The 27812-nt window shown below is 44.1% G+C and overlaps 1 protein-coding gene across 10 annotated transcripts in view; it reads left to right on the forward strand.

The window, feature by feature from the left end:
- CADM1 (cell adhesion molecule 1) overlaps positions 1–27812 on the forward strand; it is a 149911-nt gene that overhangs the window by 115240 nt on the left and 6859 nt on the right. For 2 of the 10 annotated variants that reach the window (XM_072354677.1, XM_072354669.1), the window contains exons 6-11: positions 165–264; positions 3532–3704; positions 7169–7240; positions 17107–17139; positions 22745–22798; positions 24709–24789. In XM_072354677.1, coding sequence (XP_072210778.1) covers positions 165–264; positions 3532–3704; positions 7169–7240; positions 17107–17139; positions 22745–22798; positions 24709–24789 — 513 coding nt within the window. The remainder of the gene's footprint in view (positions 1–164; positions 265–3531; positions 3705–7168; positions 7241–17106; positions 17140–22744; positions 22799–24708; positions 24790–27812) is intronic. The other 8 variants (XM_072354672.1, XM_072354670.1, XM_072354673.1 and 5 more) reach the window with 8 other exon arrangements.

Here is a 27812-nt window from a genome sequence, read left to right on the forward strand (position 1 = left end):
ATCACTCCGTCTTGAAGCAAATAGCAAGTTCACATTCTGATTAAAAGAACGGCATAGAGGGGGCCAAGAGGAGCAGTGGTGATGAGTGTCTTTTGGTGTTGGGTGCGTAGAAACGGGATTCTGTCTGACAAGGAAACTTATGAAATGATGTTTTTGTCATGCAGATAAGCCACAAGTGCGGGTTTCTCAGAATTACCCAGTGCAAGGCCTCACGAGAGAAGGGGAGCCGCTCGAACTGACGTGCGCAGCTTTTGGAAAACCACAGTAAGTTGGGAACTGCCCAAGGATGGACCAGGCCATGATGGAGCTGTGCCCCAAAAAACATGCGGGCGTTTTCGGCCTCCTTTGCTATTGCAGAAACTGAATACACCATTCTCTGCTGCGAAGATGATAGGATAGAATGAAAGAGTGGAGAGATCCTTTCTGCACCAGAGATCGTGCTGCCCAGTCATAGATTCACATTATGGTTTGGGTTGGAAGGGACCCTTAGAGGCTGCCTGGTGCCTCTCCCTGCAGTGCACAGGGATACCCACAGCTCCAGCAGTGCTCAGAGCCCCGTCCAGCCTGACCTTGGCTGTCTGCAGGGATGGGGCACCACCGCCTCTCTGGGCAACTTCTCCCACAGATCTAAATTAATTTAAATTAAGACATCAATTTTGATTTGCATTTATTCCTATGTATATATATATATATATATATATAAAAAAGAGACTGAGGAATTCTTGCTGTTAGAACTCCCAGGAGAGGAGCAAGCCCTCTGGTGCAGAAAGGACAGGCAGTAGCACAGGTACTGTGCAGCCATACATCTCTTCCCCAGGGAATGGTGTAGGTGGCAATTGGTTGCAATTAATCTGCAAAAGCAAGGTCAGTGGCCTGTGTGTTGAATCCTAATAAGGTGCAAGTATGCAGAAGTATGAATGGCCCAAAGAATTGAGCACTTGTAAAAGTGGAATGGATCTGTAAGGTAAGGCAATCTGTCTTTCTGTTTGTATTGACTGTATGATAATGCTCGATTTTTGGTGACCTGTGTTGTTTCTATGAAATGCAAGTTGTTATCCTTTCTCCTTCTGCCATGCCCTTGAGGCTTTCTTATATTGAGATAAGAGATTTATGCATCAGGAAATTCCTGACGAGGGAGGGTACATCTTTTTCCACACTTCCATTGTTGTTCTAATTTCAATTCCGTTGACTTTTTTTTGGTTGTTGTTTTCAATACTTCCTCTTCCACTTGGATTTATGGCTGTCAAGTATTTACTATCCTTTTTTATTTTCATCATGTCCATGAGATTTCTGCAAACATCCCTGAAATCTGTCAGCGTCTCCTTGGTAGCGTGCCCAGAACTGAAGAGTACTGCAGGTGTAGTCTAACTTGAAGTCATCCAGTTTGACAGTTCTGCTTCTGTGGGCAGGGACAGGGAAGGGCCTATGCAGCTCAGAAGCAAGAAGGCTTGTGATACTGTCATCCTCCACGGTAGTCTCCTACCTCACCTAGGTGATTTTGTTTATTCCTCCTTCCCTGTACATTAGAGGCTGGCACATCCCCTATTCCCCGTTCAGAATCTGTCAAAGCCCCTTTGCATTTCTCCTCTCATGGGTAACAGCAGTTCCTCCCATTTGTTATCATCTGGGAATTTGATGAATAGGCTTCCTTACCTTTTTTCCTTCCAGGCTATGAATAAGGCATACACACATTAACTAAGACAGACACCTCTCCCAGGCGCTATGCCACTTAATGTTATGGCGATGCTAGTAATGCGCTAGGAATTTACTTATCAAGTCATTTCACCCGTGTCTCTCAAAGCAGAAGAAAATATACAGTAAGAAAAAATACTGTGTTTAGCTCTTTGCAGCAGTTTAGGATGAACAGAGATGTTTCTTCAGTTAAACAAAAAGCATTTCTCTGCAACATTTTGCATCACGAACATTAGGCTAAGGGGGAAGATAAAGGAAAAACAAAGCCAGAAGGTAGAAATTCCTCTTTTGTTGTTGCCCAAGATGAGAGAATCGGAAAGAAAAACATGACAAAACTCAATGACACGAGCAGGAAGATGGTGAAACTGTCACTTTTAGGATATTTAGTTGTTGGAGAAGCAGGCTGCTGTGTAGCACATACAGCGTGTGAAGCCCTGGGGCTCCCAAACTGCTAATAGCTCTTGGAAAACTGTAGCTAGAAGCATCAGAAATCTTTCCCCTAACACTGAGATAGAACTGCAAGCACAGCTCTCCTGAGAGCTGCTGTTGCACGGTCATGGGCATATTAGTGGTGTGCTCGGCAGTAAGTGCCCATCCTGCCATGGGTGGGAATTGTAGAGCCATAGAAGGGCTTAGGTTGGAGGGGAACTTAAAGATCGTTTTGTTCCAACCTCCAGACAGTGTTGCTACCCACTGAATCAGGCTGCCCAGAGCCCCATCCACCCTGGCCTTGAGTGCCTCTGGTGATGGAGAAGAGCAAGGAAGAGCATGCCTAGCCCTTATCCAAAATCAGATGTCAATTTTGTAGGAGACAGCTGAGAACCAAAGGGTTGTATTGAATGTAGCAGCCATTCCAGTCGAGTGGCTGGGATGCTGAGAGTTGGAGAGCTTTGACTTCATTACAGCAGTTTGCCATAAGCTCGAGCTCTTTTGGAACCTTCAACAGCTCCCAGCAAAATACGACCTGCAGACTTTGCCTTTGGAAATGGGCAATCTGAAGGATGTGTTATTGTTTAAACCTCCCCTTTTCCAGAGCTCAGTGTTTAGTCATTCTGAAAGCTTCTCTATATTTCTTGCTGGTATGGGCTGTCTCAGAGGAGTAGCTGATCTGTCCTTACTGCTGTTTAAAGATTTTCATAGTAATAATAATAATAATAATAATAATAATAATAACAACTCCCCAAGCCCTGCAGCGTTTGTTTTCCTTACTGGCTTTACCAGCTCTAACAAAACATGCTAATTTCATTCCCTAAATTATCCAAACGTGATGCTCAATTTTGGTTCCATTAAGTAAAAGGATTCAGTAAGCAGGCTGCCAATGGGAGAAGCAGAACTGGGGAGAGAAGAAAGGTGCTCCTGTTTGCTAGCAGCTAAAATGCTCTCACTGAGCAGCAGAGCCAAAATTGAAGTAAATGAGTCTATCACGTCTCTTTGTGGAGTGGTTCAAACTCGATGCAAATGTACTTGTTCTGTCACATGTCCAGATCTGCTCTCAGCACCCTATGGATGCACATGTAGTCCATAGGCCTCAGAGATTTCAGATGTACTGAATAAGCGAATGATTAACCACTAATGAACTTTCTTCCTGCTTGCATTAGTGTCTTCAGAAAATATAAGGTCTGGATACAGTTTCCTGTGGGGTTAATATAGGTTGAAATTGAGGAAGCCCGACAGCATCTGGGCTTGAGTAGAGCAAAGAAAAGAAAAAAAAGCATGTGTTATTTCTTTACAGTTTTTTCTTGGTTTTGGGCTTTCTGTCTGTGGATGAACTATTGAAGATGCCATCTTTACCATAGGAAAATAGTAATGTGCTTATTTCTTTTTCTCCCTCCTCTGTAGGCCTACGGACATGAGGTGGTTAAGAGTAGATGATGAGATGCCTCAACACGTTGTAGTGTCTGGTTCAAACCTTCTCATTAGTAACCTAAACAAAACAGATAATGGTACATACCGCTGTGAGGCTTCAAACGCGGTGGGGAAATCACATGCGGATTACATGCTGTTTGTATACGGTACGTGAGAAAAAACCACCGTTCTTCTAGACTCATTTACACGTAATTGCAACATGCTGCTCTCGGAAAGCTTTTAAAGAAGTTAACTCTTATTTTTTCTTTGCTTCCTGGAAGGATTACAGATAGCTCCCAACACACCTACCTGATAACCGGGGTGGGCTAGGGGCTGGAAAAGCATTTCTTTTGCATCTGTGACTCTCGGTGTTGTGAATCAGGTGCAGAGCCATTCGCTTCCTATCTCTGGAGCTGTTGTTGGGGGCTCACCAAGGCACGTGATGTCAGATGGAGCCCGAAACAAAGCTGGAACAGAGGCATGGGGAGAACTGGGAAGTTCTCTAGCCTGGCAGGACTTCTCTGATGATTCATTTTTCCTTTCTGTCGTACCTTTTTCAGTGTCTTCAGCAATGGTACAGGGTTGGGTTTTTTTTTTCCCCCCCACCAGTCTTTTATTAGTGAGTTAAATGACTGAAGAGTCAGCCAGCATCCCCCGGTAATTGCAAACCAGTAAATAAACGGGAGGAATGAGGTGTCTTAAGCCTATCCGTGGCTGCTGAGCAGACACTAAAACATGTCTCAGCCTCTCTTTAAAGTGCTATTAGGTACCTACTTTAATTCCTCAGTTCCTCTACATTATTTTGCCATTGCTCTAAACCTTGTTGTACTCCTGTCACGAGGTGCTGCATATAATGGAGATTCAGAAGGCACTTGAAGAGTGATCGCTTACTTTAATTACCAAGAATTCCCTTGGGCTGCATATGTGAACCTTACTTGTTAGATTGGTTACTGAATGGCGGAGCTGAGCTTGTGCTGGGTATTGCCTGATATTTGGATGGGGCAGTAACATGCTTTGGTTTGAAGCTCATTCTGTGCAACAGCTTCTGGAAGTTCTGCAGCCCAAATTCTCTTGTTTTCCCTCTGATGCCATTAATTAGTGGGGAGCCTAACACCACCACTGGCATGGAACCAGCTTTAGGCCCAGTTTTAGGAACGTGCCCAGAGAATGAAACCTCATAGCTGTGTGCTGAAATTGGACTCCTATACTGCAGCATGCAGGTAGTTTTCTGGTGTCTGTAGCTCTGAAAGACTCCAGTGTGCAGTGCTTCCCCTGTCTGAAAGTTAAGTTCCCAAGAGAAATTTAACAGTTAAGGTGATGCCTTCCCAGGGTGTGTTAACTCGTGGACTGCAGTTCAGGTATCCATCAGATGCTGTAGCATATGGGAGGGCTTCTCATGGTTTGTCAGGAGCTCACAGCCTGGTTTTGCATCCCTGTACCTGCATGTTTGGCTGTGCTCCATTACGACTCAGCTCTCTGGACAGCATAAAGAGCTCCTTCAGCCCTGAGTTTAGGTGGGAGAAGTCCAGAGCTGCTGTTGTAATGGAAGTGATTGGGCTGTGAGCATCATCTGAAGCCCTCTGGAATAGAACTTCAAGGGAAACAAAAAGAAACCAGCATTGCTGTGGTGAGCCTGGAGAGGAGCTGCTGGTCTCCCTCCATGTGTCAGTGGAAAGCACGCACCTCTCCAGACTTTGCTGCATTTGGCACCTGGAAGACAGTGAATAATATATAGGCTATGGAGTCTGTATGCCGCTCTAGGAGTAGTGTGAAAGCCTGCAGGAAGATGTGCTCACTGCTTGTCCCCTGGGACTCAGCCCCCAGCTCCCATCCCCTTTGTGGGGGATGCACTCCAGGACAGGTAGGGCTGATTTAGTCTCCACACCAAAAGAACACACTTACAGTTCAGTGGTATTAAGTGCAAAGGATTGTCAGCAACAAAGGGCTTGCAAAAGAGCTGCCGCTGATCCTTGCTTCGCACACCTTCCTCATGGTGTAAGGATGTCTAATTGCATTGTCACACGTTCCTTTCACGCTTTTCCTCCCTGTGGGTAGCTGCATTTTCTAGAAGCTTCTGGCACAATTAGCACGCAGTCATTTTTTAGCATTTATTAAGGGAAAGCCTGCTGCACAGCATCGTCCCCAGTGCAGTTTGGGAGATGAGCTGGGTTCAGCCACCAGTCCTGGCTTGCTGCAAGGGCAGGATCTTTCTCCCCTCAATCCTATGGAGACGTGGCAGCATCTTGGGCCTTGGAAGATGAGAAGGTTCTCCAGCATAAGCATGAGGACTGGGATACTTGAAATGTAGGAGAAGGACAAAATGGCTCTCAGCATAAATGACCGCTTTCTTTTAGCCGTCTCCACAGTGGAGCGAACTCCAAGGTAATGTCTCTTAACTTTCAGGAAGTTGTGCAGAATACAATAAAGGTGCAGCACGTAATTAAAGTTCAGATGTATTAATTAGGGAATCTGAGAGCTTTCTTGGAGATAAAAGAGTAGCAGATGTGTTAGTGATGGAAAGCTGACGTGCTATAGAGAAAACCTAAAATCAAAAGCCTATGAAATGTTTCATGCTCTATTATTGCAGAATGAATCCGTAGTTCAAAGTCTTCCCAACTACTTAGCACATTCAGTTTGATCATCTGGGCATTGATACATATTTTTTTCTTTTACATCTTCTCATATCTTCCTCCTCCTGCCCAATAGTTTTGATGAGGATGTGCCCACGTACGTAGTATAAATACTGGGAAGAGCGGCAGCGTTTGAGTCTGAGCAGGTCAAGTGTCTCTGAGAAGTGGTTATTAGTTACAAAGAGAAGCATCTCCGTATCTGTGTTTCTCATTAACAGTGTGCTACGAGCCAAAACAAGAGCGTTAAAATAAAACTGTCAGAAGAAACGCTGACATTTCTGTGAAAAGATCTCGGTGAAATGGATATTCAGTAATGATGTTTTCATTTCTTTGTATTTATTACTATCTTTGAAGTAGTTTTTAACATCCTGCTGACGTGTATTCATAGAGGAAGAATAGTGAAGTTAACAGCCCTGAGAAAGGAAAAAAAAAAGTGAGATATATTCGTGTGCTGTTGATATTTAGTCTGTTAAGCACAGCAGGGCCCCTCACACAAACCTCCCACCTGGATTTCAGATGTATATGTAGACAAACAACAAAGCACCACTGTGTCTTTCTTTGTACATGTAAACTGTTCTTTTTTTTGTTGTTGTTGTGGAAAGTGTGCGGTTTATTTTTCTTACAGCTTTCCCATCCCATTTTTCTCTCTCTCTCATTGACTAATTTATGCTGGGTTTTATTTGTTTTTTATTTCGTTGAGCGTTGTAAGAGGCAAAAAGGGGGAGAGTTTCTGGGCCAGGTTCTCCATCTAGACTGTCCACACGTTGCTCCCTTGATGTGGGCTGAGCAAGGGGTGACGTCCAGCTGCTGAGAATCTGGCCCTTAGTCTTTAAAGCCAGCTGGAAGTTCCCCACCTGGTTTTAGAGGAGGAAGGGCACCCAAGAGCCATGCTGCTTCTTAGCGTCCTTGTTTTTTCTCTGATCATTATTGATCGCTGTTGTGTTCTGCTTGTTTTTTCTTAATTTGCTTTTTTATTATTTTCCTTTTTATATTTTATCCAGATCCCCCCACAACTATCCCTCCTCCCACAACAACCACCACCACTACCACCACCATCCCTACCACCATCACAGGTATGGTACCTTCATAACCATTGGAAATTGTCCTGAATGTTTATTGTCTTTTATGTATGTAAGCAGAGCTTGAAGCCTGGGGAAAAACAACAAACCAATCACTTGATTTTCATTCCTTTTTTTTTTTCCCTCAAATGCACCCACTGTGTGAATCCTAATCTGGCAGTTCAAGTTGGGGCATCTTTACTGCAGGTATTTCTGAAGCATGAAAATCGCCATGTCAGAAAGAGCTTTCGATTCAGTTACTGGTGGCTCGTACTGGGTACTTCCAAATGCAGGATGTCAAACAGCCTTAGAACTAGGTTTGTACCGGGAATCGTTTTTACCCTCAACCCCATCAGTACCAATTTCTGAGCACTTAATTACTTGGAAGCGTCAAGTATGGTCTTGAGTGATTTAATTCACCTAGTGTGACTGGAGATGCTTTCTGTCATGCATCGGTGTTCCGTCTGTTTCTGTATTTAGCTGCGTACCTCACTCTCCCACAACAAAAACGAATCCCACCAGGCGTTTTTTATTGAGTCAGAAAGTCTCTGTCGGAGCCTTTTTGAGGAGCTGGCTTTAAGAATGTTGAGTTTTTTGCCTGCCTGGTAAGAAAAGATGAACAAAACCAACCGACTGATCACCAGACCCCTCTATCGTACACACATCTGTCATACTCCTTCACTAATCCTGACTCTCTCCACCCATAACCAAAGCCCTTTCTTATTTTGCTGTATTCATTTGCATCACCATTTATGTTTTCCTGGATGTTTTCTATCTCAACTGCTGCTTTTGCTTTTGCTTTTTTTATTTATTTGTTTCTTGAGGTAGGAGTGACAAACAGAAGGTGAGAATGGGCCATTGGGTAGCAAATGGCATAACGTTTATTGTTGCTGTAAACCCCTCCCTTTGTAAATACCTTCGCATTGATCTGCATTGATGACTTTGACTCTTAAGGTCCTGTTCAGGGCATCTTGTGGCTTTTTTTTTTCCCCTTCCTGAGCTTTCTACAACCAAATCAGGCTCCACTATAGCATGGACAAGCAAGTTTTCCAATGTGCCTTAACACGCGCTTTCTGTGCGCTGTCTTTCATATGTCATTGTGTTGTCTGGACTTTGCCATTTTCTGTCTTCCTCTTTCCAGGTGGTTATTAATAATCCCAAACTCCAGCACCCAGGTTCAGATGCTTGAGGACTCTTTCCCATTTTACGATTCAGTCACTTTGTTTCAGTTCTCTGTTTTTAATATCCTAACCGATTTTCGTTTCAGAATAGGCTTCAAGCTTTATTATTTCAAAGTCTCCCTAAGAGCCCTTTGCAGAGAAAACTTGGTCCAGTGTGTGTCTCAGTGCAAACCAACACGCATTCAGTTTTCTTTTGTTTTGCAGTAATTTGTGCATTGTAGAAGGCTAAAAGGAAGAATCTGCCCTGATGCTTGATTGACCCCATTACGTTTACCTCAGTGCCTGCTAACATTAACCATTGTCCTTTTCCCTGGAACTGAATTACAATCAGCCTGTCATTTCAGGGATCACCCGAGGACTGTAACAGTGCATGCCAACCTCACCTGCAGTTTCAAACTCTGTAGCAGTGGTTGTTAATGATAAACAGCAGTGTTGCTGCTTGGTCTTCTGCTGCAATCACTGCTGACTGCCTTGTAATGTGAGGAAACTCTGTTTTCTCTTTGAATAATTCTCACTCTTTCTTCTCTAGCCTGCTTCCCCATCTAATGTTTCTCATCCAGCATTCAAACCTTAGCCCTCCTAACATAAACTGAGCTCGTGGTCCTTCTTCAGACATGTGAGGATCACAGGATTTCCTCAGCCCTTGAGCAGCTACCAGCACGATGCTCCCCTGTGCTGTGGGGTGAGTTGTCACCACCTCACATCTCCCAACCATCAGACAACCTGGACATGTGCCTCCCTGGAGGCTGAAGCGTCTCTAACCCTGTCAAGCTTAGCAGCGTGGGTTCTGGTTCCCAAAAGGAATTGGCTCCATGTTAGCAATGGTCTTTAAAGAAGAGAAGGCCTTCGGATATGACATCTCCCAGCTGTTCCTCATGGGTAACTTTCCATCAGAACAAGTTCCCCAAACCTGCTCAGCCCTTATGAGGTTGTTGTGCTGTAAGGAAGTGTGACTCAGTGGAGCAGCGATGCAGTGTGTGCTGGGGTTCATTGGCAGGCAGTGCTTTGTTTCCTTTACAAGCAGAACTGTGGAAGTGCTGTGGTGTCAGGAGCACACGTGTCCTGTGCTTTGCTCACGTCTTTATTTTCAATGCTGGAGGATGTACCAGTTTGCTGTCATCCCATTTACAAAACCCAGATGGGTTTCCATTGCCTCTTTGATGCGTTTCTATACTGGTTTTGAGCTGCTGTTCATGTCCCTAGCCATTGCAGGGGAGTTGGAGTAGATGACCTTCAGAGGTCCCTTCCAATTCAAAGGATTCTATGATTCTATGCTGAAGATGCTAGAAATGTAATGGAAGTGTATAAGAGTCCACTGGTACCAGCAGTTCTTCCTAACAAGAATCATAGAATCAGCAAAGTTGGAAAGGACCACTGAGATCATCCAGTCCAACCATCCATCTCCCACCAGTATTTCCCACTAATGGTGTCCCTTAGTACCACATCTACGCGTTCATTGAAGAAACCAATAAGAGAGATGTCTGTATTCTTTCTGACACGGAACCTTCCTGACATGGATCTTCACGTCTTCTGCCCACATTGGTTGCTTTTTTTTTCCTCACAAAGAAGAGCTGAGGTTTGGCCTCGCTTCTTTGTACATGAACGTGCTTATGTATGTTTTCTGTATGTGTGTTAACCAAGTGACATGTCTGTGTCTGCACCCCAGGAAAGTAGGTGATCCTGGTTAGACTCCTACCCCTTCATTAGTCCATAACCAGGCAGTAGGAAACCATGGGAATGTACTTTTGTCTTTCGACAGTGATTTTGCAGGTGAGAAAAAAGAAATCAGGTCAAATTAACATAATCTGTAGAATTACACAGCATAGCAGTGTTGAAACACTCTTTAAAGCCTCGAGAGACAATTGGAAACTTAATTCCCATCATCACCAAAACGTCTGCTGTGGCATAATGGCTGTTAGCAGAGGGGAGTGTATCTGGTTTCTACCTGCAGGCAATAGGTGCGAGCAGTCTTCCAGCTAAGCTGGCAGCATTTCCTTGGGGTGAGGAGGATTTCCTGTTCTCCTTCATCATTTTCCCCTTCTTTCTGGTATATTTCTGCCCTAGTCTTTGTCCCCTGGAACCGCAGAGTACAAAGAGCTTTTTTTGGTCTAATCAGATCAGAAACGAGGGAGGCAGGGGGTGGAAGAACAGAGGCCATTCTGCATCCAGAGCTCGTGTTTTTGGGTGAGCTGCCCATAGAATGTCTTTGTGGAGTTATTCTTTTTGAGTTATTGGAGATAACCTGTTCTGGGTTCATTTTTCCCTGCTGAAGCTATCTAACAGAGCAATCTCAAAGGGGCTGCATTTGCTCCTCCGCATGCATGGTAAGTTACTCATTTTGAGCAGCTTCCAACGACAGGCATCTTTTGTACTTGCTTACATATAGTATTTCTAGTCGAGCTATGTTCAGACATGACAGGGAAATGCAATTCTGCCTCAAAGAGTTTATCTTTGAGTGATGATAGACGCTGCTCAGCAAATACCAGCCAGAGCAGCAGATACAGCAAATAGGAGAGGACAGGTAACGCAGTGTGTAGGCTGTGGCCTAATGTGGTTGCTGTTCCCCAGCCCTGGGGTGCAATGAGCTCCCTGCTGTGCTCAGAATCCCTCCCCAGCCCCCTGAGGCCCCTGTGTAGAGGACAGGGTCCCTTTTAGCAGCTGTTCCTGCTGGAGAAATCAAAATCCCATCTCAGCACTGCTCTAGACTTGACCTACAAAGGCATACTGAGCTGATAAAGTGGTTTTACAGCGTGGAAGAGTTGGGGAAGATCATAGCTAAACTCTGCAAAGCTAACACACTTCTTTTTTTTCTAGAAGGGAAAGCACAACAGTGGTGTAGTTTCCAAAACATCACGACCTTTAAAGCTTTTCCTCTGCCACTGTTGCTTTGCTTCAGTGTAGGTGCTTGAAAAGATTTCCTGTGTGACAGTTTGATCTTTTTAGTATATCCTCCAACTGCATTGATATTCTGACCATCCTTTGGTGTTTCAGCTGTTATCGCTGGCAGGCCCTTTTTTTTTTTATCAGTTCAAATTGTCCTTGTGGCTTTGTTCATTAAGATGTACAATATGATACAGCAGAGCAAACCACATCATTTGAATTACCCCTACAGTCGTTGCTTGAAATGCTGGTATTGGACAGCTGTTGTTTCCTGGGAGATAAAGGTTCTTAATAATAGCCAAGCCCTCATCTTTGAGCAGAACGTAGAATGGAGTGCTTCAGCTTGCTATTTCCAGCCTTGTTTTGCTGCCTTCTGGACTTGCTTAGCACATTCACCTTTGAAGTCCGGGATCTACAGAATTATCTGTACACAGAATTTTGCATTTATCACACTTTGTCTACACATAGATCTTGCAGGTGTCTCAGCAACTGTTTAGTGGAGACCTGGGGGTGCAACACACGTACCGTCACCACTGTTTCAAGCCTTGCACTGGGTGCTGTTAATGCTGCAAAACCCTGGCTTGTCCACTTTGCAGCAGTGCCAGGCTGGCAGGTTTCACAATTATTACGTGCCCATAGTGCAGTTTAAAACCCTGTGTTAAAACAAAGTCCCTTAGAATATACAGTAAGGGGCTGGCTGAGCTCTTCCTTCTCCCTTAGGGGCCATGCATTGCCCTGTGGCTGTGAATGGGGGCAGAGGTTGCTTTGCCACTGCTGGGCAAGGGCTGTGGAGATGCCAGCTCTGGATGGTCCATGCAAAACAGGGGTTTTTATCCCATGTCACTGACCTAAGGAATAATAATGCATGGATATCTCAAAGTATTGAGAGGGAAATGACACGATGCGTTTTCACACCATGAGGTCACATGAAGAAAACCTCCCTAAAATGAGGAAAAGGCTGATTTAATCCTCAGCAGAAGTTGTTGCTTTTCTGATTATTGTTGGCTGCGTGGAAAAAAACAAACTGCTACTGGGTAGGATTTATTCCAACAGCAATCCGAAAAGAAGGCAGGTGGGAAGAATGCAAGAAGTCATTCTTTGCTTGAATTACCTTGCAGTGGGTTGGTGGAAGGTGAAGAGTCAACGTGGGGATTACTGAAGTACCCACAGACTTCTCGGGCTTGGTGCCTCATCAGGTATGGTTGCTTGTGTTGGTTCCTGGTGGAGGTGTTCTCACAGAGCTTTGGTTTGCACAGCCTTTGTGTTGTTGCAGCAGCAATCTGCACACAGGCACTTGCAGTCCCCAAAGAGCCAGTACTGTCCTTTCCCCGAGGTGTGGTTTTCTCTTACGCTGCTTTCAGGGATTGAAATAAGAACCAAACCCTTGCAGAGCTTGATGGAAAGATGTGTAAAGGATTAGACTGAGCTGCAGCACTAATTTAGGAGTATTTTTGTTCTTGTCACACACAGCTTCCATACAGATTGTGATTATTTTTGTGAAACATCTGGTCTGCAAATCAAACTGTCTCTTGGGTGCATTGCAACATGCCCATGCACAAACGCTTTCAGCACAAGCTGGAATTGCTTTACAGAGGCTCTTCATATAGGATCGTAACACAAAGTAGGTTTTCATCCATCCTTCAGAGGAGCATTGGAGACGGGAAGGATTGCTCTGGGTTTGTACACTGTAAAGTCCTTACTGTCCCACAATGTAACTGAGCTACAGTGTGGTTGTTAGCATCTAGCAGGGGTTGGAGAATATTGGAAATTTGGAAGTTTTGCATAGGTTTGTTTGTTTTTACTTGCCTTAAAGCTTTGAAATGAGGCAGGAATCTTGTGATACTGCTGTGAAAACAGGAATGTGGAAGAATCTGTGCTCATCCTGGTCACTCAGTGTGGAACAGCATAGAAAATCAGGAAGGATGAGCGCTCTGCAAGTGGGTGCTCAGACTACATTTAGTTAAGGAACCAATTTAAAAAGCATTGCACTGAGTGGGTCCCTGCAATTATTAATGCCTCTTGAAGTTTTTTAATAAGGGTTCTTTATGAAAGGTGCATTCTGTTTCAGGTAGGGGCTGTGATGCTCTTTGCAGTAGCAGCGTGCTTTTAAGCTCCGGTGTGAGTTTGTAGCAATGCGGTTCGCTCGGAAGAAAGCAAATAAGCCTTCAAGTTTTGTGAATTCAATTTTGCTACCAGGGTTTTAATTTCCCTCGTTGTGTTGGAGGCTGTGGACTAATTACTGGGCTGGTTGAAAGGGCCCAGTCTGTCACACTCAGTGAACAGTTGTAAGTTGGAGAGAATCCATTTGAAAAAATGAGAAGGCATAACAGCGGAGCTCGTAACTCAACTAAATGTTGCCCAGATGCCTTCATGCAGTAATTTTATGAGTGTGTGCATCTCTTATATGTGTGCGCACGGCTGCATAGCCCTTAACAAAGCGGTGAGTGCCTAGAAGTTGGGCCGTGCTTGAGTGTTCTTATTTGGCAGATGACGCCATCCGTATCACAGCACAATGTATGTTACTGTCTTCATTCACTCGGGGTCTGGCCGTGGTGAAATCTGTTCTTAGTGCCGATATGAAAAAGACGGTCGCTATGAAGAGAAACACAGAGCTTTGCGGAGGCCCACGGTTCCTTTCTTGGGTTCCCTGTCTAATTAAGAATCAGTCCCTTAATGAGTTTCTGTACAGGCAGATTTTGAAGGACCGTTCTGTTGTTTTTACTCTTCATATAGCAAATGTTGTTGGGTCTTCCTGGTAGAAAAGCCTTGTCTGTGTCATCTTTACCTTAAGGTGAAAAGCGCCTAAGTGGATGGAGCCTCTTTGTCTCTCTGCTTTTCTTCATCCTCTCTGCTTTGCTTTGCCACGTCTCGTAAAGCAGCCCCCCGTGCAGCACCAGCTCATTTGAAATGATAAGCATCACCTTTGCGCAGTCGTGTGCATGCAGTTCACTCCTGTCACTCAGGACTGGCTTCGCTAAGCCTCAGCCAAGTCAGAAACGCACCTCGTATGTTCTTGTCACTCCATGTGAGTGTGGTGGTTTTTCATCCGTGGTCTGGGGCAGAAGTCTGATCTGCAGAGGTCTGTATGTCTGGTTTGGCGTATAAAGATGGCTGTTCTTGAAAATGAAGGAACAGTAAATGAATGGTACATAACCATTGTGAATATGAAAAAGCTGGTCTCAAGTCTAGCCTATCTGTCTTAAATTCAGTGCTGCCTTAGCAGCAGCACTGTGGGGTTTGGAATGTTCCTTCTCACATAAGGCAGAGCAGCGGTGGAGCTTGGCGTGTGCACAGATTGGCGTGTATTCATTAAGTTCCTACCAAAGCAACAATGACAGTTTTTCTCTCCTTTGCAATGCAACCCTTGTAGTAGTGTGTGTGTGTGTGTGTTGGGGGGTATCCTTTGCTTTGTTTTAACATGAGATTATTCCTCTTTGGAGCACTGTGTGTGCGCAGTCCTTCTCAAGGAAGACTCTGGGATTGAAATGGACTTCAGACAACTCATGCTAAACTTTTATCTGGTCTGTGTTCCCTATTGCAATCATCCAAACCATTTGCTAATCATAACTTTGTCATTCCAGCTGCAGCCAACATCTTGTTTGACTTGGATATTTGTTCGCACTTACAACTGCTTGAGAACTTTATTTTTTGTAACCTGTTGGTCTCTGTCCCCAGATGGGGAAGCGAGATGCACTGTCCAGTTTGCACTCTTTCTTGACTAATATCTCTTCCAGCACGTGAACACAAGTTTGCTTTCAGCAGATTTTCTATTAAGTGTAAAAACTGACGTAACCTTTTTGTTTCAGGAAGACAGTAAATTGAGACTATTTATAGATGCCAAGATGCTATCTAAGGAATTAATACTCAGTTTTACAATCCTTTCTAAACGCAACTTCCCCCTTCACCTTCACCACCATTTTCCCCTTCACCATTTGCTTGGTTAAAATGAGGCATTATTTGGGGATTGCAACTCGAAAGCAAGGAAGAATCCCACTCTTGTTCTCATCTGTGCTTTGGAAGGCTTCCCTTACAGCCTCCACCAGAGTTCCCAGCAGGAGAACAAGTGCTAGCATATTTAAGTGTGTGTTAGATTTGATTGCCAAGATGAGAACAGCCTATGTTGGCAGTGGAAACAGGCTAATGACAGCTTGATAATCTGTTATGCAAATCTTGGTGTAGTTTGTTAAATTGTGCAGGGTTTATTTGTTTTGCTTTGATAATTAAAGCACGTAGACCTTGTATCTGTGAGCATTGTGTATACCTTGTATGATTCTTGTCCTCATTGGTGCTTCAGGAAACCAGACTAGGGCTGTCCTCAGCTAAATTAAAAAAGAAACGAGTCCTCATTTTTCCACTGCTGCTTCTGAATGTGCAGGAAGGCTGCCCTTCCCAGGGTTCTCCAGACAGCATGTTAATTAGGGGAAATGCCGATGTGAATTGTCCATTGTTGGTACAAAACTGAAGTTCCAGGCAAGTTCACGGAAGCACACGTGGGTGAAGTGCTTCTCTACGCGATTTTATTCATTTAAATGTTGCCTGCATCAAACCAAGTGGAGTCCTGTGAAGCCCTATCTTTGCTATGGGTGACCACATCTGGGTTTTACTGTTGGCTTGGGAGCGTTGGTAGGTATTTGATAAGTTATGGCTGTGTGCTGAAGAATCGTCCCTTTAAAGCATGCAGCCAATGGGTACATCCGTGTGCATTCCATCAAGGAAGAGGAGAAAGTGTAGGACTAGATGAACATTGAGTTTACCAATAACTAAATAAGCCAGGACTCCAGATAACATGACTGAAATGTGATTTAGACCCGGTGGTATCTGAGATAACACAGGGCACTGTCAGGATGGTTTTTTTCTCTAGAAAAACCTGTGAATTTGGGTCAGTCTTTAAAATTGCACATTTCAGACACCTCTGAAGGGATGAAACCCAGTTGGCAAGGCTGCTCCAAGCCATTTCCCATGACTTGCAGTGTCAGTGGACTAACGTGAGCTTCGGACTGACAACCACCAAAAAGCTTAAATGTATTATAGCATAACAATCTGTTAACCACAGATAAAAATGATCGTTGCAGGTTGTGACCCAGTAAAAGTCAACTCCAGATACTTAAGGATGTGTTTCACAGTATAAAAATGGGAACTACCAACCTGTATTTCCCCATCCTGGCTCAGCATGCTTTGTGCTGAAAAGATGGTGCATCTGGTCAGTGTAGCCAATGCACGTGCAATGTGCTGTGAGATTCTTTTTGTTTGCCAGCTGTAAATACGTCCTGGACTCGGGTTTTAGGATGCTTGGAAGTGCCCTGCATTGGGTGGAGGAGGAGGAGGAGAAACTGAAACATTCCCTGCTCCCACCAGGTGATGGGTGCCCAGATTTGGAGGCTGGAGGAGGGTTTTTGCTGCAGGCAACATTTGAATGCATATAATCTGTATTCCGAGTGTTAACTCTTTGTGCTGCTCCTGAGCTTCTGTTTTGATACTTAACAACAGAAGAGTTGGTGTTGGTGTTCTCCCCATCTCATGTTCCCCTGACTTTGCAACCACCAGTAATTGTTCTGGCAAGGTCCTGGAAAAAAGAAATATATATATAAGACAAATTTACTGTTTTCCTCAGGCTCATAGCTTTTGAACTCGAGGCATGTCTTCTAAACAGTGCAACTCACTTCAAATGCTTTTTGCCTTTCATTTTATTATTGCTTGTCACGCAATGTTCTTTGAAAGCTTGCTCATATATTATCTGTTCCATTTTTTCCATTTTCCCTTTTTTTGCATGCTGTTCCTCCTGTTTCTTCCCTTCCTCCAATCCTCTGTTCCCGTGTGTAGACACAACGGCGACGACAGAACCGGCAGTTCACGGTTGGTATCACATTCCTGTTTATCTTATTTCTCAGCACTGCTGAGTGGCAAGACAAGCCTGGGAAGGGGAAGGAAAATAAAAAAGAGGAAAATGCAGTCTTCAAGGGAAAACCACGTTTCGAGTGAACTGATCTCATAAATATCACATCGTTTTTAAGGCTTGAAAGTCTGTCTAGTCTTGTCATTTCAGTTGTGAGTTTCATAACCAGTTGTCCTGGTTCCAGGCCAGCGCTGATTCCCAAACATGGAAGAAATGACACGCGTGTAAGAGGAGCACAAAGGAAGCAAGTGACCTCTTTTCAGTACTCCTTATTACCAAGGTCGCCATTTCGGACTCTAAAGTGAAACCTGGCTTGAGAAGACAGGGACTCAAATGATGTTTTTAAGCCATGCTTGGCATTTTCAGCCTTTTTCTTCTGTTTCAAGTCCATAAGAAATGGCCTCCAGGAGGTGCACCCAAGTCGGGCGCCATGCTTGGTGTTCTGTTCTGAGCCCCTCACCTCAGAGATCAGGAGGGAAGTTTTTGTTATTACACTGCAGAAGGAGATTTTACAAACAAATAGCAACACTTTCTTATCAGCATAGCAGTCTAGCAAACTAACCCTTCTCATCTGCTCAGGGAAGTCTAGCTAACAGCTTGACAGCTTCCTTAGCTTCCTACATTTTCAAAGTAAGCCTAAACAGTCACTTCAGACTGAAAGTTGAGCATACAGTTTTTTGGCACAAACTCGCTTTTCAGCTGAAGAACCGAAACAATTTTAATTGACTAAACCATATTTGTGTTTGCTGTTTTCTTAGCGTTGGTAAATTGACTGTTTCTGTTACTGACGTGAAATGGTGGAAGCCAAAAGTCTGTGGTGCTGAACAACCTTATCCTCTTGCCTCCTCCCAACGGGGCACATCTTGGGCACTATTGTGTGGATGGAGGACTGAGAGGAGCTGAGTTTAAGTGGTGATTGTAGTGATGCTTCATTTCATATTGAGGGAAAAGCAGGTTTTGTTCCAAATAACTTACCTACACCTTATTTAAAAAACAGAAGCATTTAGGCATACTTCTGCACGTTGCTGATCTCCCAATTGTTTTTAATGTTGGGGTTCAACGTCATGAGTTTGTAGCTACAGCCGTGGAAGTCATAGCAAGGTAATAGGAGTCCCAAGTGATATCTCATCACGCGCTACCCTAAGGCCCATGAAAGTCAGATGAAGGCAAAATGTTAATCACCCCATCATTACCTGTGGGGAAAAGCCTTGAAGGCTTTTGAAGGCATTGAAAAAGACAATGAATATGGTTTAATTAAGTAACAGCTTAAAAAAATAACTTGGTAGCTCTGGGTAATTGACAATAAAAATATGAATCAAATTACAGGAAAACGCGGATCAACCGTTTAGCATTTTTTGGGTAGGTGAGACTTTTTTTCCATGACAATAGAAATTAATGGTGGCTGATTTATTTAAGCACTCAATAAATGCCACCTCATTGACTCTGCCCTTGGGGCTGTGCAGTAGGTTTTGCCATCTGCTTTTGGTCATTGCTATGCAGTGAGCACAGACCCAACATAGAGCAGGGGCTGCTGGAGCAGGGTGCTCCCCACCACAGTGACCCACCTGGTTCTTAAGCACAACTCCTGGCAGCTTTCATCTCTTACTTGTCATAGCCGTACAAATAATGCTTTTTATTCGAGGAAGGGCTCTGAGAGTTATAACCTCTGTGAGGTTCTATACTGCTTCTGTATAAGGCTGACAACTGAAATGACAAGCAACCCGAAGCAAGTTGGCTCTGGCAAACTTTTCTGCCTTAAAAATCAAACCTGTTTTGTACTAAACTACGCTGCCTTTGCCCTCTTGGGTTCTTTTCCTGTGAAGACTCTGGGATTTCTTTCCAAGCTTGTGTTGCTGGAGTGTGTATGGGTATACCAGGTGTTTATGTACGTTGGCCATTTGTTCTTACCAATGTCCAATCGGAGTGAGCATGTATGTGAATGACTAGAAATGCATGGGCATGAACTAAAGCCAAATGGATTTTCTCCAAAAACGATTTCAAATGAATTGGGGGAAGAAAAAAAAAACAACAAAACAAAAACAAAACAATAACAACAACAAAAAGTCCGACAACCAAACCCAGAAAGATTGATAGCAAAGAAAATGAAACGTAAGGCTAGTGTGGGAACCAGCACAATACTTCAATCTGGGAAAGGAATTTTAAGTCATTTCATTTTTTGGAGTGTATCCTAGAGGACTGGGGGGAAAAGGAGTCCTGTATGTGTATGCATGTGAAAGCGGTAGCCAAACCCCTGCCATTCCTGTTCTCTGATGGAATGGAGTTAACAGCAGCAATGCATGAGTGACTTAAAAGCACGAACATTGTTAACTCTTTTTTTTGTTTGAAAATGAGAGCTTAACTGTAAATTTTCTGATGCACTTTCTCCTTTCTCTGCACTGTTCATTGCCAGAACTCCAATAACAGCATGGTCATGGCCGGCAGGAAGGCTTGTGCTTCTGCTGCACTGCACTACACGGGGTTACTGAGCGTAAACCCTCCTTCCCTTCTCTTTTGCACTTCACGTGTCAGGGTGCCAGTGGGCTGACGCACCGGCGCACCATGAAATGGCAGCTCCCAGCCTACATGCAGGCAGATCGAGGGCAGGCCGTGGTGCGGCAGTAGCTCTGGAAGTTTTCCAGCCCTGAATTGGGAAAATCAGTTGGGATTTTTTCTCTCGTTCCCCTTCTTTGCTCCTGTCCGCTCCCATCCTAAGGTCCTAATGCAAATTTGCTGCTTCCCAGATGTGATTCCTCCTCCTTTTCAGGCTGTGGAGCTCAGCCCTCTGAGGTTGCTGCCCTCTTTTGTGTGAGATTCCCCAGCTCGCTTTTTGCCTCCTGTACCAGTAGAGCACCTACAAACAGCCATGACCTCATACACCATGTTCTTTTGCTACAGCAAAAGCAACACATGTTATATTTTTTCCCCTCGAGTTTTGACCCCATCCTATGATAGGCAAAGAGCTTTAATGAACCTCTTTGTGATTTTTGATGAATGCAGCCAGTGCCCGTTGCAGTGAGCTGTGCTCCCTGTGTGCATGGCAGGTATTGGGGCACCTGTGTGTGCTGCACTTAGAGCACAGGCAAGAACTAATTAATGAGGAGATAGGGTGGAGAAAAGTCTCTCCTGAAGCAGGCAGAGCACAGAGTCTGGAGTGTAGGTTAGCATTGTGAGGAGTGACAAGAAAACTCATTGTCCAAAACAGAGCAGATAAATTACTTTCTGAGATGAAAATACTTTCCTTGAGGCCTGTATGAATTTTTGGTCTTAGCAAGGTTTTGAATAGGAATATTTAACACTCCTGTGTTAAGCTCCTGTTGCTTTTTCCAGTTGCGCTCAGTCTCTGAAATGAGTTTGGCTTGTCTGAAGCTGCAGCCAAAAGCTGAGCTGTGCCAGAGCTCTCCCTGGTTTCTACATCTTGCCAAATTAAACAGCATACAAGGAAAAAATAAAGCCCCAGTGCTTTCTGTGTGAGCGTTATCGAGCAGCTCTGGCTGCCCAACTACCTTTTTTTTTTCCCTTTCCTTTTTAAAAACGCCCTACTTAAAAGTGCAACTGAGAGTAAATAGGTTTCTAAATAGAGACCTAATCCTTGGGGCAATTGAATAAAACATCACAAAGATCCACGCGCATGTTAAGATTCTTCTTCAGTCTCGTAGAATTCTCCACATGAAATAGAATCCGGAATTGGTTATTTACTGTTTGATACAAAGGAGAACTTAGATTTTTGCTTAAAAATCAGAGGTACCCCATGAAGAAGGACAAAGCACTGCGTTATCAATAAACCTGCCAAGAAATGTCCATTTAATTGGCCTGACGCCTGCAGCAGGCTGCAGGAGGTGCAACCCAGCTCTCAGGTTGCACCTTTTTCAGATGCATTCTTCATCAGGAAGTTCTGTCTAAAAGAAGCCGCTGCGGACGCTGAGCGCGTCCTGATCAGAAGAGGAAATAAAGGACTTTAATCGCGGATGTGAAAGTTTTAAGGAGGGAAAAAAAAACAAGACGTGATTTACTGCAGGTCTGAAGTCCCTGATGGGGCATTTTAATGCCGTTCGGTGGCGGTTTCGGGTGCAGGTAGAAACCGAACTGCCAAATGGTTTCATCTTTTGCTGCATTGGAAATGGAACGTTGTTTTTTCGTTACAGAGGAGGTGTAGTTCCCTGTAAGCGAGAGGGAAGAATACACAGGAGCAGTTCTGAAGAGAGGAGAGCTGAATGGCTCTTGCTCAGAGCACGGGTTTGCATGTCCAGTGCTTCCATGCTCCGCTCTAATTATTTTTATAGATTACAGTGAGAACAGGTGGCTCCCTGGAATTCAGCAGCGTTGCAAAACCAAATTCCTTGCCATTAATCTGAGCGGCTTCCCTCTTTAGGAGATCATTCAGGCTGTAGCTTTGAGATCACATACTTTAAACCCCATTGCTAAAGAAAGATGTCTTTTTAATGAGCTGTTCGTGTTGCTTGTAGCTTTCCAACAGGGCGCAAGCGTGCACGTTGAGTGTACTGTATTAACACCTTTGTTATTTACAAGGAAGCCTTTGCCCTGCAAAAATCCATCTTGAGCCACTGTTGCTCTCCTCCCCCACGTGTAAGGAAGAGATGGGGATGGAGGATTGCAGCTCCTCCAGGCTCCAAAGCCCCTGGAAGCACAAAGAACTTCCTCCAGCATTTTCCAGGAGCGTATTAAGGCTCCATGAGGCGTTTGCCTTCCTCCTGAATAAGGTTTACCCCACACCACAAATAAAACCAGAACTCAAAGCAGCACCCATTAGCATTCACTGGACCCATTTTGCAGAACATGGGTGAGCATGGAGCACATGTCAAGGCACCCAGTGGCTGTTGAGAGCTCACCCACCTTCTGCTGCCCTCAGTCTCCCCAGACACATCAGGGTTTGCTTAGCCTTCAAGCTCACACTGGAATTGTTCCAGTGCTGCTAGTTCACGGTCACAAGAGTTTGTCATGATCAGCTTTGAGGATATGCACTGTTTTCCCCCCAGAAATACATTAAAATTGGGAGACTAAAATATTTTTGTCCATTTCTTGTTTTTTAGCAGAAGTTACAGCCTGCAGTCTGCATCTACAGATGCCTTTCAGTTTTGAAATGTGCTCCACGATACTCTTGAACATAAAAATTGCCATGCTTGTCAGTGTTGCCCGAACCCACTGAACTTCAGTGGAAAATTGGAAGAAAAATTGACTTCCATACGCTTACGTAACCCAAATCAGACCAGAATTAATTGGGAAATTGCCCCTATTTGATGAGTCAGAGGCTGAGTCTGGGGGTTTCTGCATGCTGTTATGAATGAGTGACTTTGGTTCACCTCCATGTTCCATGTGTTAACAGTGTAGACTGAGGAATGTTTCTGCCAGTCTGTCAGTAATAAAGTAAATGATTGGAATCCCGATATACAAGTTACTTACTCTGCTCAGACCAGCAGAAGATGGCAAGTGATTGACTCATTTGTTTCCCTCCCCTCCCCCCCAAGAAATTCACCCTCGGTTCTTAAGTGTCTTGTTTATTGTCACTTGAGGAATACAAAGAAAAATGAGTTTGTTTTTACTTGTAAGGCTTTACTCAGTTGCCAAATTCCGCAGAGGAGCTGGACTATGGGGATCTCTCAGGTAAGGGCTAGCATCTAGGTAAAGCACTGCTCTTCTGCTCTAGATACCGGTTCCACGTTGATTTCTGCATCTTGGCCATTTTGCATTGTATAGTCGCTGTGGTGTAGCAATTAATGGCACACGGAGTCCCACAGATCAGAAGCACGTTGTTGTCTGGTGGGTTTTCCCTCCCTATTGTGTGGTGGGGTTTTTTTTTTTGGCATTGGCACCATTTTGTGCAAGGAGTGAAAAGGAGGTTGAGAGGAACATGGGGTCACCTTTCGGGCTGGCTGCCAGGCTCGCTGCCCTCGGTAACACACAGGAGCTTTTTGAATGCTAATTCGGAGGCTGGTTGAGTTGGAATTTGATGTTTGGAAAACACTCAGCTCTGCTGTAATGTGTGAAACTGGCTTTGCAAAGTGCAGCCGGTGCTAAATGGGAGCTGCCCGCTCGTTGCTTGGAAGGGGAGCGTCAGATTGGGAATCAAAAGGAGGTCCTCCTTTTATCAGCAATGATGAAGCCAACTATTGAAACCTTTTCTTTTTAATCCACGGGCAACTGAAAGCTGCATGGATGCATCTTTATAGTTGATCCTTGCAAATTCTTAATGAATAAGCAAAAGCATTTTCAATGGGTGACCTGGGGCAATTGGTATATACAAAACGAGCACCATAGCACAGTCCAAACCTCTGATCTCTGTGGTTTGGCAGGCTCTCCTTTGGGAAACAGCAGAGCATGGAAAGCACCGGTGCCTGGTCCCCATCCCAGCAGGTCTCTACCATGAGGTGCACCAGTGGGGTTTGGGCCAGCACTGTTTTGTTCTGCAGTTTAAAAACCTAATGCTGGGTACCAAGACCCCAAGACCGCAGTCTTTTTCCATAAAATGCTTTTCTCCAATGAAACTAACAGCTTCTCTTCCTGTAAGCCACTATAAGGATGCTTTGGCCAAGAGGTTAGAAATGATTGATTAACTCGATATGTATTCTAACACCTGAGCAATACTAATAATTATTATTGCAGGCCTGGGCCAGATCTCATAGGTAAGAAGCACTAGGTGTCTGTTAAATATCACTGTGTGGGTGGAAAATAACTGTTTTGCTCTGATGCTCTTTTAGTTTTTCATTTGTTGTTTTTTTTTTTTTTTTGTTTTTCTTTTTTTTTCCCTTAAAGAAAACATACATTTTGGTGAACAAACAGAAGGATGGGAATTAATTCCACAAAGGAATTCCTCAAAATGGGTGTCTGCTAGCAGCACTGCCTCCCCTTGGCGGCAGCACAAGTTGGGTCCGCTCTGCCCGGCTCTGCTGTACCCTCACCATGCACTCATTCACTCGTGCACCCGCTTTGCAGTGACACATCCACTTTTCACAGTGAGCTGTGGACGTGTTGACTGCTGAAACACTGCCTATTTTTGTTCTTTTTGTCAGCTTGAAATTTAAGTTTCCCATGGGTTTCCCCCCCACAGCACGGTGCAAGCACCGAGCAGGTGAGCAAGCACCTTTGTGCACTAACAGACACCCATTTTGGAGCATCAGTTTTGTCTGCTGATGTTTTTTTTTTCCCCCAAGAATTTTGTTTGTTTGGTTTTTTTGCTTGTTGCAATCTTAAGTTATTTGCATATGACCAAAGGATGGCTCTCTCAAGTCAAACATACCAATATGACTGGAAAACAGAGCTGCAGCCCTGCACTGCTTGCTGCTCTGACCAAGCCTCTGCCCTCCATCACATAACTCATGCCCAGATTCCCAAGAAACTGATATAGGATCCTGTTTTGGAGTGGTGGCAGCAGCTCAGAGGGCAGCACAGGTGAGTGCTGAGCCAAAGCCCATCCCGCAGAGGTGTGTGCTCAGCCCGCCGGGCTGTTGAAATGTGGTGTAAACTGAATGTGCTGCTCCCACTGCAGTGTTTGCTCAGTGTGCTGTTCGTTTCAGGTACTGCTGTCCTGCTAAATGCTTCAACGGAGGCTCTGCCAACTGTACAAATAAGTAATGCATCTATTGCCTTGCATCCAGGTAGCTAGTTCCCAGTGCCGCGTTCACTTGTGTGTGTCTGTGCCTCTCAGAGCTGTGCTCCTAACATAGGATATACGGGACAGAGGCGTTTGTCTCACCCTTCTGCAGCACAGATTGACTTCTGAGCCTACTGCAGCCTTTTTCCAGCCCCGTAGTGTTACAGAGACAATTCCTGCAGTGCTGTGAGTGTCGAGTCCAAACTGCTTTGTATTGGTGTGTGCATATACATACACACACATATAAATATATATGCTGCTGTGTGTGATGATTGCAATAATCCAGTTAATCTAATTCCATACATCTGTATTTTCAGGCCCCTCAGGTGCATTATGGTCTTCTTGTTTGTCTCAGCAGTGTTGATACACATCGTGTAAAACACTGAACAATCAAGAAGGACCCGTGTAGCCTTTACATCTGGTTTGATTAACTAATCAAAACCTGATTAGCACCTTTGTTCAAGGGGTTGCTGATTAATCAATTACTATTGATTGTAAGTGTCGCTCCATTTTCTAGCGGAGGGAAGTCTGAAGAAACAACCAATAAACATTGAGCAGCTGTCATAGTGATTAAATTTATTAAAACAAAATGCATTCTTTTTTATGAAGCGATCTTAAAATGGGTCACTGAAGAGGAGCTTATTGATTGAAGAAGGATGAACTCCTTGAATTTCTCCAGCTTAAATTAGACCAAATTCAATTACGATACGACGAACAGGTTGACACTACTCTTTAACAGTCCATCAATAAATTAGAGTAGGGGTAGGAGCAGCACACTTAATGCTGGACTATAGCAATGAATAATATTATTGCTCATCCTGCCATGCGGGCAGTGATTACTGTCTCCTAGCTGGTAGGCGAGCGCCAATGGTTATTTTCCAGTGGTTCTGAACTGAAGACACCCTGTTCTCCCTGCTCTGCCCACCAACACCCCAATGGCTGCCCCACATTTTACCTTGATGTCAGAAACGTGGTTCTCTGAAAGGATTCACCAGCCTTAAGAGCAGTCAGTGGGAAAGCAGCATCAGCGCTAACCTGGTTTCTTACCACTTTAGGAAGGGGGAATGGTTGGTTCATCCAGCGAGGTAAGGTCATGGCACCCAATTCATGCCTATGAGGGAAGTGTGCAAACTTGGATCATTTTGGTGTTTTAGCTGCATAATAAGCAAAACTTTAACAAGAGGAAAAAAAGGTGATGAGTTGGAGACTCTTGAAAGAAGTGTATTTCTGTTGTCTCTTCCCTACCGTGATGCATTTATTACATCAGGGAAGCAGGGTAGCTGTCAGTAGAGCTGGTGTGTGTACGTATACTTGTGTGCGCACACAAATTAAGCCCATGTTGTCCGACATCCATAGCTTGAAATTTTCACCAAGAAATAAAAGAGAAGTTTTTGTGAGCGCAGGAATAAGTCTAAATATGCCAGAATTCCTGTCTGTGTTAAATGCTTGTGAGAAGCTCCATCCGTTTCCTGCTTTAATAGCACAAATGGCTGCAGAAAAAGAGTTCAGAGCTGTTCATGGATACCCCCAAAAAATGTCACAGAATGAAACTGCAGATCAGAACTCGGCCAGAATGGGATGAGGAAGTGGTGGAGTCGCTGACCCTGGAGGTGTTTAAGGGACGGGTAGTACTGGGGGATGTAGTGTAGTGGGCAATAGTGGTGGTAGGTGGATGGTTGGACTTGGTGACCTTAGAAGTCTTCTCCAGCCTTGGTGATTCTGTGATATGTATCTTCAAAACCTTTGGTTATTTTATGTCTCTGGTATTAAAAGAAATGGAGCCTTAACCGGAGCACTTGGGTAAAACAGTGAGCTGTGCCGCTCAAGGTAACAGCAATACCAGAAAGTGAGGACTGGCTTTAAGTTGCTCCGGAGTTTTTCAGCTAAATGAAATGATTTGTTCCTAATAGCTCTGAAGCTTTCAGCTCAGAAGTGATTGATATGTAATTAAAAACCAGCCAGTAAAGTCAGTCAGGTCCAATCTGGTCCTTTCTTTTAATCTTGAGATGCCACCACTTAAAAAGAAGAGCTGGCACCTACAAACATGCATATGCTTGTATATATGAATGTATATATGTATATCTCAAAGCCTCATTAAAACCAGAATTGATTGGAGCCTATTTGTTGAGTAGCTGGGAGGGGAAACGCTTTCCATAAGCTAAAACTTGCTGTAAGAGCTTGACCCACATTATGAGGATATTACTATTAAAATCTGCCAGCTTTTTTCCCATGCTCCCAAGGCTGCAGTAAGTGATCTATTTTTAAACAATTACTACTGCAGGAGTGCTAAGAGAATTTGAGATTATTATTAACACTTACTTAAAAAATAATAATAATAAAAAAATCCCACCGACTGTAAGTCACGTAATGAAGGTTCGCCAGGTTTAAAATAGGGATGTCAGCTGAGAAAACCCATGTGAGAAATAATCAACGTCAACGTCTCCTATGGGCTTCTCGTTACCACTTCCCTGAGTCACTTTCCACGCTCAGATATTGGGGCTGACGAGTGTCAGTTTTGCCACCTGAATGGGTTTGTCCTTAAGGCAAAGAGAAGGGTGAGCAGAGCACCACTGCTGTGCTGCCAAGTGCTTGCTTAGGACTCTCTGCATTTGATGCTAAGGGAGTTAGGATGGAGTAGAGGAGGAACCAGTCCCAAAACGTCTTTCTTTGTGTAGTGCTTGAATAAATGATACTTTCTGTTTAAAGGAAAACTTCAGGTTCTTGTTGGGAGCACTGTCATTTATTTTTGTCGATTAAAGTGGCACTTGGTTAAAATAATGAACAAAAAGCTCATTTAAAAGCTCATTTAAAAGCTTGTTTAAAAGCTCCCAAAGTTTATTGGCCTCAATTTTAAATAGGACTACAGTGCTCTCTGCTGCTGCATATTGTGCTGCATCTCATGCTGAGAAGTTCAGTGCTACATTAGGTAAAAATATGGCATACCTTTAATGCAGGGCACAGTCGTCCTCTTCTCAACACAGTACTTTAAAACAAAAGAATTGACTTTTTTTCCTGCATCTATTGACT

Source organism: Excalfactoria chinensis, chromosome 21 (genome assembly GCF_039878825.1).
Source record: "Excalfactoria chinensis isolate bCotChi1 chromosome 21, bCotChi1.hap2, whole genome shotgun sequence".
Taxonomy (NCBI): domain Eukaryota; kingdom Metazoa; phylum Chordata; class Aves; order Galliformes; family Phasianidae; genus Excalfactoria; species Excalfactoria chinensis.